Source organism: Carassius carassius, chromosome 44 (genome assembly GCF_963082965.1).
Source record: "Carassius carassius chromosome 44, fCarCar2.1, whole genome shotgun sequence".
NCBI lineage: Eukaryota > Metazoa > Chordata > Actinopteri > Cypriniformes > Cyprinidae > Carassius > Carassius carassius.
This window is the reverse complement of record NC_081798.1, coordinates 20196958-20209400: the sequence shown is the minus strand read 5'-3', so window position 1 is coordinate 20209400 and position 12443 is coordinate 20196958. Positions and strand designations below refer to the sequence as shown.

The window sequence follows — 12443 nt, the reverse complement described above, 5'->3', positions numbered from 1 at the left end:
AGTGCTTGGGTGTTTTTGTGTTTGGCCTTGTGCATGTTTTGGCATTTGCGTGCGTTTCTCATGTTAAACTACAGTAACTGGTTGGAAATACGATGCCCTGGAATCGGAAACATAAATGATCAAACCAGCCTGTAGCTGCAGAAACGTCTCCGTTTGAGAAGATTGACTGTACTTTGATTTCACAAAACATTAGCAAGGAAGTACTCAGGGAAAGGATGAAGTATTAAAACTTTATTTCCTTTATTTGTGTAATGGAAAATGATAAAAACGTACAGCTCAGCAACATCACCTTAGCTAGGATAGGTCAGTGTTTTTTTTCTTTTTGTGTGTTTTTTTATCAATAACAATCAAATAATATTTATTATATAACAATGTGTTCTGAGGAAAGCGAAATAAGAGATAAAGAGTGAAAATAAATTATCATAATAACAATAACTATAATAACAATTAACCTTTATAAACATTTCTTTGCTTGTACTGTATGTCGTATCCATAGAGTCCATTCAGAGGGAATCATGCCCGGGGGGGGTGTTTTCCAGCATGTTAAGAGGGAATAAACTTAGTGGTCTTCTCTCTTTCTGTCTCTCTTTCTTTGACTCGTCAGAGAGAGTCCTTAACAAGAGAGTTTCTGAGAAGGAATTGCCACACAGTGAATCTGCAAAGACACATCCTCTCTTTCAGGACAGTACCAAAGTGACTCAGTAAAACGTAACGAAAAGCTAAAAGCAAAGATAGCTCTCTCTCCCTCTGCTCTGTCTGTGAAGGTCCGCGGTGTCTAGAAGGGAGAGGTGCTTCTTAAACACGCAAACCGTCCTCTATACAAGCTGACGTGGTTGTTGATGAGATGACACCTTCCTTGCAGTGACCAAGCAGGAACGAACCCGAAACAAACCCCTTCACGTCCCTCATCTGAGGAAGATTTCTTTACGGGAGGGGAGGGGGGTGCATGGAGATTTTCAGTATGGAGGAGCTAACGCGAAGCCCCTGTCGAGGGGATGCGAGCGAGCATGGGTCTTCAGTGAGGCTCGGCCCAGGCGGGAGAGCGGCTGGAATGGTGAGGGTGGCTGAATGTAGGGTGAATGGGAGTCGGTGTGGGCAGCATGTGTCCAGAATGGCTGAACGGTGGCAGGTGGCCCATGTGTGGCATGTGGCTTGCCAGAGCACTGGCGCTGCCAAATGGAGAGGTCTTGTCCTGCATGCACTTGGAGAGCTCCTCGAAACACTCGCCAGATCGTTTACACCTCTTGGACTTGCTGGACATCTTTCGGTTGCGTGTTTGGATGCCCTCTTTTTTCATGGTCAGTGGCCTGTGGACCTACAAGAAAAGAGATGTAGTGTAGGTTAATGATGATTGCAAAGGAAGTATAAAAAAATGATGGGGTTTTGCATAAGTTTAGATACTTTTTAAATGTTTTTAAGTTTATTAAATGGACTTATGAGAACAGTAACCAGGAAAACACATCAACAGTAGATCAGAACTGTAGATTAGAATATTTATGTTACAATAAAAAAATAAAAACTATGTTAAGATCATGTTCCATGTAGATATTTTGTAAATGTCCTACCGTAAATATACCAAAAACTTAATTTCTGATTAGTAATATGCATTGCTAAGGACCTAAAAGTGGTTTTCTCAATATTTAGAATTGCACCCTCAGATTCCAGATTTTCAAATAGGCAGAGGTGGAAAGTAACGAATTACATTTACTCGCGTTACTGTAATTGAGTAGCTTTTTTGTGTACTAATACTTTTTAAAGTAATTTTTTAAATCTGTAATTTTACTTTTACTTAAGTATATTTTGTTTGAAGTATTGTACTTCGCTACATTTTAAAACACATTAATTACTGAGTAAAAAATAATAATAATAATAATAAATAAAGAAATCGCTCCCTGGAAACTACGGCAGTAAATAATGGGCAGGAGGGCAAAATGGCGCTAAAATCACAAGAAAGATGCAGACGGACAAAACAGGCGTTAGTGGTGCAGACACCGCTGAAAACGAAACCCCGTCATATTCTGAAGTTGAACTCGAAGGAAATGAAGTGAACCCCTGGCCATATGCTCTATTATGCTGTGTAAGCTGTACTTGCCTAGGAAGACCAAACTAGCAGCTTATAAAATCTCGACAAGACATCAACCCTTCGCAAGAATGTAGAGGGTAAGCTAAGTAATTGCATCGTTGCATTGGTGGTTAAAATGAAGCTTTGACATTTTAGCAAGAGGTTTTGCACAAATTAGCTAAAAAGACCGTGGTGAGGAGTGTGCTATTTTTGTTTTAATGATGTGCACGCGCATTTATAGTGCGTTCTTTCACTGTGTGATTCAGTCTCCTAAAATGCATTTAGAATGAAGATATATCACAAAATTGAAGATATAGGGGCAGAAAATTCACATATTTATATAATTTCATATATTAAATCAAAATCACACAAAGAATGCCATCTTTTCCTCCAAAAATCATCATGAATATATACATACATATATATTACAGTTCAGTAAACAAGTTAATTAACAGACTTGCATTTTAGACACCATATTACCTTTTTTAGCTCTATTTCTACAACAGAAAATAATTCCAAACACAGCCACCAAAGCACAGTTTTGCGTCTCTGAGCAACGTGACAGTGTTTCGTTCCTGAATGAATCAATCGTTTAAATGATTCGGTTCAATCGCAATGACTCACTTATTAACAGAGACTTGCTGACACATACTGGCCATTTTAATTTCACATTTAAAGTATCTTTTGATTTTTTTAAATAATTAATTTCCTATCATTTTAAATGAGTATTCAACATTTTATGTCTTGTATATCAAAACATTATTCATGCATTTGTAACTGCAGGTTAAATGCATTCTTGTCCTGCACTAAACAGTGTAATACATCTAAATGCCACTTCCAATGAATCTTCTGCATTTCCTCTGCATTAAAAGATGAGTTTGTTGATAATGATTTGCCTGGTAACAGCCCAAATGTTTTATTATTCTAAATAACTGATTCCTTTAATTAAAAACAACTAGTTTGAGATTAATAGACCTATCCCAGGGGTGTCAAACTCAGTTCCTGGAGGGCCATAGCCCTAACCCTGCTCCAGCACACATATCATGTAGTTTTCAAATAAACCTAAATGATTAGATTAGCTGGATCAGGTGTGTTTAATTAGGGTTAAATCTAAACTGTGCAGGACTGTGGCCCTCCAGGAACTGAGTTTGACACTCTTGGCCTGTCCCATTTTGACTCCCTCCCACTGTTAAAATGTAACTAAGTAATTTTTACTCTGAGTAAAGTTTAAATGAGCTACTTTTTACTTTTACTTGAGTAGATTTTTAGACTGGTACTTTTACTTGTACTTAAGTAAAATTTCATTAATGTAATGGTACTTTTACTTGAGTAGAATATTTTTGTACTCTTTCCACCTCTGCAAATAGGCTAGTTATATCTCGTCCTGATATTGTCATATCCTATCCGTACATAAATGGAAAGCTTATTTAATCAGATTTCAGATGATATATAAACCATTTCATAAATAAAAAAGTATAACCTTCTATCCATGGCACCGAAAATGTTCTCTAAAATTCATTGAATAAATTACGCATTTATCAGATGTAGTATTTACACAAATTCTAGCCGACATCAAAGTGTATAATGTGGTCTTTTATGCTTTCAGGGTTGAATTTCAAACGACAACTAGACATCGAAAAAAAGCAATTCAGCAGCTCAGCTGTCACACAATTCCGTTTTTCTCTTTCCTCCTTTGTTTCGCTTGTTTCATTAAGGTGAAATGTATTTATTCGTCTGCTAAATAGATCGCAGCCAAGCTTAACATTAAAAAGGCTAGTTTCAGACAACTCCGAATTGATAGCCTATAACTGACGCCGTATCTTGAATAGCAGACCCGCCCTGCCGTCCCTCCTGGGAATAACGCCCTCCTCTGAAACAAAGCTGGATTAATCTAAAAAGAAAACGGTCAACGGGCTCTGTCTGACAGGGAAAGCCGGCTTTGCGTCCCCGGCCTCAGTCTTGCCTCTCCTCAATCGATACAAGCTGTCCGCCCACTTGACCACTTCGCTGTCACTCTCAGTGTCTGCAGCTCTTAATACTCACGTTGTGGAGTTTGTAGTAGAGCCCGCAGGCGTTGCACACCGGGTCACCGTTCCCGTTGCGCCGCCACAGAGTGGTCGTGGTTGTCTGGCAGTTCGCGCAGCAGGTGCCAGCTCGCCTCGCAGCAGACTGTAGACAAGAAAAAACACACACAAAAAATATTCAATGCTGTGTACTAAATTAAAACATCCATTGTCCAAAACGCCAGTGTAGCCTAGTCTGGCAATGTTAAAACTTAGACTAGCGTAATTCCGATTACACATTCCATGGATAAGCATATTCTGATTAGGCTATTGTGAGAAGTTTCAAAGTTTCTCGACAACCGTAAAAAGCCCATATAGGCAACTGCATTATAGCTATTACTAGCTATTATTTTTAAATATATATATATTTTTTTTACAGTAACACGATGCCTTACGTTGCGTATAGTCTTATTTTCACTATCTTTATTTATTGTACCAAATGCAACTGTCGAATGGACTACATAACTTCATTCCGTTCTATGATCCACACTGTAGCAATCAAGGGTTATGCTTTGGGTTGAAGTAAATGAATTCATAAAACGAATCTGATGTGGTGACGTAGGCTATTCTGCATCAGACAGCATTTCAAAACTATCCCCAAAAACATTAAAGCAAATGCGGCCTGGACATATGAAATCTCTTACAGGGAGTCGCCTCTGTGTTTGGGTTAATTAAATATAAGCCAGCCTGTTCTGTGCATATAAACACGCTAAATTCAATTTTCCAATTTGACCTTGATTAGAAAAAACTGTGCCCGGTGAAACTGACCTGTATCTAATACATTCTGCCATATTTCAGTAAATGCATTAGACAGATCATTAATTTCAAACGTTCCTGCTCGCCTTGATGCCAAGAATCAAACGCGTTAGTGGGCGTGGCGACTGCAAAGCAGGGTCATCAATCCCCTGTTCGCTTTTTGTCCATTACGGATCAATTTTTCACACATAATGAGAAACATTTATAGGCATACAACGCAGTTTCCCCGCAGTCCAACACACATAGCATTTGCAGTTTGTGTTCGTTAACGATTTACATAATTTCTATTGAGCTTTTGTAAAAAGAAGATCTGAATGAAAAAAAACGCCGCTATGAATAAAATTAAACAAAACGCAGACGACAACAAAAACACACACATTCCGATACTTCAACTCAGTGCCAGTCGAGCATGACAAACAAGAGAGCAAAGAGTATAAATCCATTTATTTTCCAATCCCTGCCCCAGCCCCTTCACACATAGTGCTCTGATAATCGCTTTACAGTAGATGTCACTCGGGCCTGCCGGGGCCAGAGAAAATTCAGCCGGGTTTGTTGAAGACGGAAACACCCGGGAGCCTGGCTTCCTTATCGGGCACGGGCAGATATCCGGATAGGAAACAACTGGATGGCCTTTGAACAGCGCTCTGAAAACACTTCAGCCCAAAATGCAAAAGCATGGGCCAGCACACTGACTCCATGGAAAACCCTGTGGCATTTTTTTCACCATGAGAACATAGAGAAAGACAGAAAGAAACTTAAGAGAGGGAAAAAAAAAAACTCAGCCTATGTTACACCTACCACTACTAAAAATAATACCGATCACCATAATAAGGAATTGTAGTCTTAAAACTCACAGTTTAATTCCTCTTTGAATATGTCACTATTGGTAACTCGGTAAAATCTCATGGTTCTCCTGCTAGGCACTAAGTGTCTCTTTTACAACACTGGAAATAAGATTCCCACTTACGCTTGTATTTACACTCTGATGGTCACTTAGCCAAGTGAAAATTAAATTATGACACATGGCTGATAGAAAAAGACGGTCTCACTCAATTAAACTGCTTGTTGTGTCTCCAAAATGAATCTCTATAATAATATTACATCATGCCTTGAAAGACTGGAAAAATGACTCAATAACAGAGTAAAGAGACAGGGGTAGAGATATAGAGTTTCAGGATAAAATAAGATTATGTGAATAAAAAAAAAAGATTGTATTCTTTGAATATGTAATTGTTTTTTTTTTCTTAGAATCCTGATGTTGAAAAAAAAACAGTCATCCTGTCCAGGTATTTCATTCCAACAAGGTACGATTTATATTTAAATAAAAGCACAGAGGAGCCTCCTTTTACAAGCTGTCCATGAACCACGGGGGAAAAAGGAGATTAATAACCAAAGCTTAATCAGGTCTGACTTTTCACACATCTTATTGGTTTCTCAAGAAAACAGCAAAATAATCTTGAAACTTTAGTTTTGCTTTTTATCGGTCATCTCAATGCAAAGAGCCATTAAGATAAATCAAATCAAAAATCACACAGACAAAATCTGCTTTTAAACATTTCATCAAGATTAAATGAGATAACCATGCTGCTAGCGATTCGAAAATGGGACCAGAATCATAAGCCAGCCACACAAAACAAAACCAATGGCATGTGGCTTTCTAAACACCACCAGAAAAAAGTAGATCAAACTGCTAGATCTAAATAGATGCGCTCGGACAATAGTGCGACAACAGGTTTCTCTCAGTGTGGAGTGGTGATAATTGTAATGGCATGGGCATTGGTATCAGTGACAGTATCAGAACTAGAAGCAATAATGATAGCGGGAACAATGGCAATAGTAGCAGTATTGTAGCAGGCAGAGTAGGGGATCACCAGGGGGTGAGGGCGACAAACAATTCCTGGAAGATTATAGGGAAAATATCACTTTCCTGGAATTGTGCTCAGGCTTTCTGCTCAGTGCTCCTATTTAGCCCTCTTTCTCATGCATGTGTGAGGGGAACTGAAAGGATTCTAGAGGGCTCATCGACTCACCAGTCTGCGCTTTGGCTTGATAAGGGGTCGGTTCTGGCCGTTCATCTTGTGGTACAGGCCGCACGCGTTACAGAGGTAGTGGCCTGTTCCGTCCCGCCGCCACAGCGGGGTGGAGGTGGCTCCGCAGTTCACACATTCACGCCCCTCTGTGCAGAATTCAAGTGGAGGAAAAGCAAGGGAAATTTATATAATTAAGAGGTTCACACTCCATCTACAATACAGGAACACAGGGTCATGCAAAGGCACGGTCTGGGAAAAGAAAAACAACTCCCAAGTTAATTAGACAATATCTAACATGACATCCACACTGGAATCTCTCATCTGAGAGGGATGTATTAAATAACTGATATCGGAATTTGTGAACGTGCATGTGTTAGTGGATGAAATAACATTTTTGTCACTGCGTGACTATGTGAGAAATGAGCAAGACAATATTTTTAAGAAAAAAAAGTGATTCAAATGTGAGTTAAATTCTATGCCATGCATCCCACCCCCCTGTTTATCAGCCAGCTCTCCCGGCTTGTCCTATTCTCAGGTGTCATATCACATGTGAAAAGCACCCTAACCTGCTGGAAAAGGCTGTGCGCTTTAATTCATATGCTCTTCCTCCTCACTCCCCTGAGCACCTCTCCATTATTCGCATTATAATGTGGGATAGTCGCTGTCCCACCCTGACAAGTGAAAAGAATCCGCCTGAACAATGGATGCTCTTTCGAAGTTTACGTGATGTTGTAAGTCAGTCATTTTCATTACATTTTCTCATTAGGCTGGACATGCTTGCAGGTAGCCTATCACTCGTATTTTAAATGAAACTTGTTGCTGGGAATGTTAGGCCTGAAAACAAAATGAAATCTGGCATGCAAACAGGGTGAATAATAAGAGGAGATTCACTAATGCATATCTTATGAATTTTAAAATAAAAAAAAAATTTTCGTCAGTACTCAATCATGTTTGTAGGACTGCTTTGATTGTTTACATTGAATCTCTTCAGCTAAAGAATGATCAAAAACAATTTACTATGAAGTTCAAAATGGTTCCATTCACCACTGCACAGTCAACCCTAACAATATTTTCAGAACAAAATATTTTCCATATCATAGGTTGGCTAAATAACTAAAAAGCACACATAAAATGTTAAAACAATGATAAGGGCATGTTTTGCATTTTTGAGGTTAATAATAAAAAACACAATATTTACTATTCATTCATTTATGAAGCAACTTGTATTTACATATTATTTTAAATGTCATATAATAATAATTACACATAAGCAATATGTGTAATGTAACTGTAATGAAAAGTGTTTAAAAAAATGATCAAAATAAAGGTCTTCGTTAGGAGTGCATCAGGCCGAGGTTGTGCATAAATAAGCACACAAACAGCAGGGTCCCGTCGCTTGTGAAGGCCTGTCCCGCCGGGGTTTTTTTCAGTATTGGGGTCGTGGGAGGGCGGAGGGGGGAGTATGTCGTGATTTGTTCAGCTGAAGGTATACAGGATGTGACTGGAGCCAGCGCGTCGTGACTCCTAAACGTTTTAAGTGCAATAAGGGATAAATTTTAAAAGAAAACACAGCGTGAGGCAACACGCAGCCCGCCAAATAAAATCATTCTTCAGGCCAAACCAAGAAAAAAAATATATATATATTTGTGGTTATGTATGTAGGCCTACCTGTGTTTTTTAATCATTAAAGCCAAAATTTCTGCGAAAGCACAATTTTCCACTTTTCATTATGTTTTATTTGTCATTTTATGCTAACTTGTTGTTTTTTTTTGTTTTATCACAACACCTTTGATAGGCTTTATCGCATAGACTGGTAGGCCTGTTTGTTCTCATAATCATTCGTTGACTGGATCCTTTGCAATATTTTATCATAATGTTAGACTATATATATATATATATATATATATATATATATATATATATATATATATATATATATATATATATATATATATATATATATATAGTTTTTTTGTCTTTATAATTTCCGCAATTTTAACTGAATTGTCTTGACCAATATTTAATTATATTCAACGTGGTCGAAAAAGCAACAGCCTAAGCTTAAAATATGTTGTAAATTTTAAAAGTATTGATAATAAGTTCAAGTTAAAAAAAAATATCGATGTATATGGAGCAGCAGTGTTTAGAATTATCTTTGGTTTACAGTTTATGCAAGATAAACCCTACTCATTTATTGGGAATGACGCCTTCGGATTGTGATGTATTTTGGTGTTGCATTTTTTAAGAGCTGCTGAAACTTGTGCTTGTCATAATTTAAAAATTGCGATGTAGAGTGGCCTCGAGGGAGACTGCTAAAATGGCAGTTGAATTCATCCAATTAGACAAAAAAATTAAAAATAAAACCCCATGGAAAATGAAAACGTGTCTGAGAATAATAAATAAATAAATAAAAATAAATAAATAAAAAAGATAATGGACAATGGATATTTCAAGCCAAGAACATTTTTCAGGACGTCTTATTGCTACATTTAATTAGCCTATTATTATTTTATTTTTTTAAGAATTACACGAAATCCTAGCATAGCCTAGGCTATATTCATGTTCTGTATTGATGTTACATTTCGACAGCTGATGTATAATGCTTTTTAAAATGCTCCCTAGACCAATGTTTCTCTAAACATGCCTATCTAGGCTTCTCTAGAGCTCTAGAGCTAATGAAACTCACCTGAGCACGACCTCGTCTTGCTTTTGCATTTAGGTGTGAAGCTTGAAGCGGATCCACTGAGGAGGGAACCGGGATGAAACAGACCGCCGCCGTACTCGTGTGGCGCGGGAAGAGAGTACGTTGGGTAGGTTGGGATGGGATGGTGCGTGGTCGATGTTTGGGCGCTCATAGCCAGGCTTCCCCGAAGAGGACTACATCCCTCCATTTTCATCCCATCAGCGATGGACACTTGGTACTTGATGGACTCCTTTTCATCCATTCTTACAGTGGTGGAAGTCGGAGAAGAAGGGCCGGGGTCCGGAGAGACGTCTTTCGGTGGGGTTGGGGGGAAGTTATAGAGGGGATGTGGACTGGAGTGAGTTGCGGATGTGAGAGAGGAGACGGGAGCGGTGCTGGAGCTGCTGCTGCACGGGTAGCCGGCGCTGGCGGGGTGCAGGCCGGGCTTGCTGAAGTGACTGACCGCCCAGGCGTTGTGGTGAGCGGCGGAGAGCGCTGCCTTCCCGCTGTCCAGCCAAGGAATCCCGGGACTGTGTATGAGGTGTGGCCGGCAGACCTGACTTCCCGTGAGACGAGCTGAGAAAAACAAGAAAGAAACGAACATAAAGTTCGATCCGAAATGAAAATTACCCGCATAGTGTCTATTTCTTCCGCTATTTAAGCCGAGACAGTTTGTAGGCTATCAAGGAACAAACTGTCGAATGTTCACTTCTCACCTGTTGACTCCGTACTCGAATAATACAAACTTGACATTGAGATCAAATAAACTTAAATATCAGTTATGCAACACACACAAAACCGCGGTTGAGGATTTAGGTTACCCTTTTAGTTCAAACTGCACGCGAGCATTTGAAATATATTTTCCTTCGCCTCGACGTGATTTTTCAAACAAGAAACAGACGTAAATTCTCCTGAGAAAACGACAGACGATAACTTTTGAACGAAGACTTCTAACTACAGCCTGTTGTTCGCACAAATTACACACTTGAACTAAGAAGTTCATCGGGAATTTTTCGTTTTGATTTGGCATCCGGGAAGTGCCTTGATCCCCCTCTCTCTCCCTGACACGAACTTCCCTTTCCTCATCAAGTCATTCGCTGGACATTTTCTTTTTCTTCTTATCTTTACATTTCAACACGCACCTCAAGGAGATGACAGTTCACGCCGCAGAGAAGAAATCCGATAGCTAACATTTCTGACACATTTTTGTCATCCCTTTTCTCGGCTAATTTGTCTCTTTCAGACACACAGTCCTACGCATAGCTAATACAGTTTTGTGCAGAACAACAACAAGAACATTTACATTAGCTTGTCTTTAGTTAAGTATCGAGACTTCTCGGCCATAAGAAAGTCCGTATTTAGGCCGCACTACGTTTCACTTCAAAGCCCGTGAAAGTAAAAGTCATCGAAATCTTTCACGCACAACACGGTTGTAGCCTGTAAAAGATTTCGTTTTACATATAGCCAGCTGATTCCAAATAACGTCAATGATGTCATGTTTATTTATTGCACTTTTTAAGCACAAACGTACAAGCAAGAACCATGTAAACAAAATGTGTCTTTTGCCATAAACATGGACAAGATTTTATACTGATGTTAAATATAGATAAATATATATAGCCTATATATATATATCAGTAACAATATGCATACTATTTCACACAGATTTACAAATAAGTTCACATTTAGCACTTAAATCGCATATTAAATAAACAAGTTACCTAGGCTATTAAACTTATAAAACGTTTTTTCATGATTAATGTAGCCTAATGTGTAAATGAAATATGTATAGGAAACTGCATAATGACGTGTATAAAATACATATATTCTGCCATCAAAATATCATATGTAGCCTGCTAAATTTGACGTAAAAAGCATCTTACCGTGCGCTTGTCCGTATGATACTCTCGCCCGAGAATTGGAGTAGTACGGGTTCCCCTGCGAGTCCAAGTGATTCAAGAACACATCCACTTCGTCCGGGGGCAGAAGAGGGGCCATGGGCTCCATGTAATTGTGTGTAAGACCGTGATGATGGGACTCTGGGTGCTGGCCGTTGAGTACCGCATGATGATGGGCCATCCATCGAGACTGATCGGCCGCGACCTCCATGTCTAAATTGTCCGCGCTTCGAAAATGTCTCGAGGAGTTTTCTAGATGTCTGCTAAAAACCTATCGGACGCTAACAGACCCAGGAGCACCACAATGGTCCTTTAGATTATTAAAATATGTGTCGTGAGCTTACTGCTTCTGTCAGTGATGCACTGTTCAATTTTTGTACATGCCCATGCACATGAAAAATCGAGGTCCTGCTTCTTTGCTTTCAACAATGCTCGGGAACACCTGTAAGAGAATAACAAACAGATGCATCTCAGTTTTTTTTTGTAGGCTACGTTTAATAGCTATTGCAAGACTTGAGATCTAAAGATATTTATAAGATCTAACTTCGTACAATAGATAGATTAACTTTATCGAAATATGGGTTGCAACCTGTAAACCTAAGTCGCTGCATTACAGTCTCAAGCATACGCAGTTTTAAAGAACTATCGAAAAGTAGGCTACTCACGGCGCAAAGTATTTCAGGACTGCAATCCTCAGTTTATTTTCCCCGTGTTATTCACGTACAAAGAACGTTAATCCTCAAGATGTCTGTATTCGTAATTCGCCACTGGTTTAAATTGTCCACAGACCAATTGTTAAACTCTCCCTAGAAAAAATGTGCGGCTGTCCGAAGCGGAGAGAAGTCTCATTAATGAATTGCGCTTGTGTACTGTCGGATCTGGCGCCAGTAGATTCCATATCTTACGAACATGGGCGGGGTCACGGGCTGGCAGTGATGGCTCTGTTAACCA

General features: G+C 39.2%; 1 protein-coding gene across 3 annotated transcripts; it reads right to left on the bottom strand.

The window, feature by feature from the left end:
- Window positions 1–218: 218 nt before the first annotated feature.
- Window positions 219–11934, bottom strand: LOC132126246 (GATA-binding factor 2-like). Of its 3 annotated transcripts, none has more exons than XM_059537374.1 (5): window positions 11478–11934; window positions 9598–10170; window positions 6912–7057; window positions 4106–4231; window positions 219–1315 (listed from the first exon to the last, which is right to left on the bottom strand). In XM_059537374.1, exons 1-5 carry the CDS (start codon window positions 11701–11703, stop codon window positions 1016–1018), a joined length of 1371 nt encoding a protein of 456 aa, XP_059393357.1. In that variant the 5' UTR covers window positions 11704–11934; the 3' UTR covers window positions 219–1015. The 3 variants fall into 3 exon arrangements, with proteins under 3 accessions (XP_059393357.1, XP_059393356.1, XP_059393358.1); XM_059537373.1 differs by having other exon boundaries at window positions 6912–7070; window positions 9599–10170; XM_059537375.1 differs by lacking the exon at window positions 11478–11934 and adding an exon at window positions 10311–10559 and having other exon boundaries at window positions 6912–7070; window positions 9599–10170.
- Window positions 11935–12443: the final 509 nt, after the last annotated feature.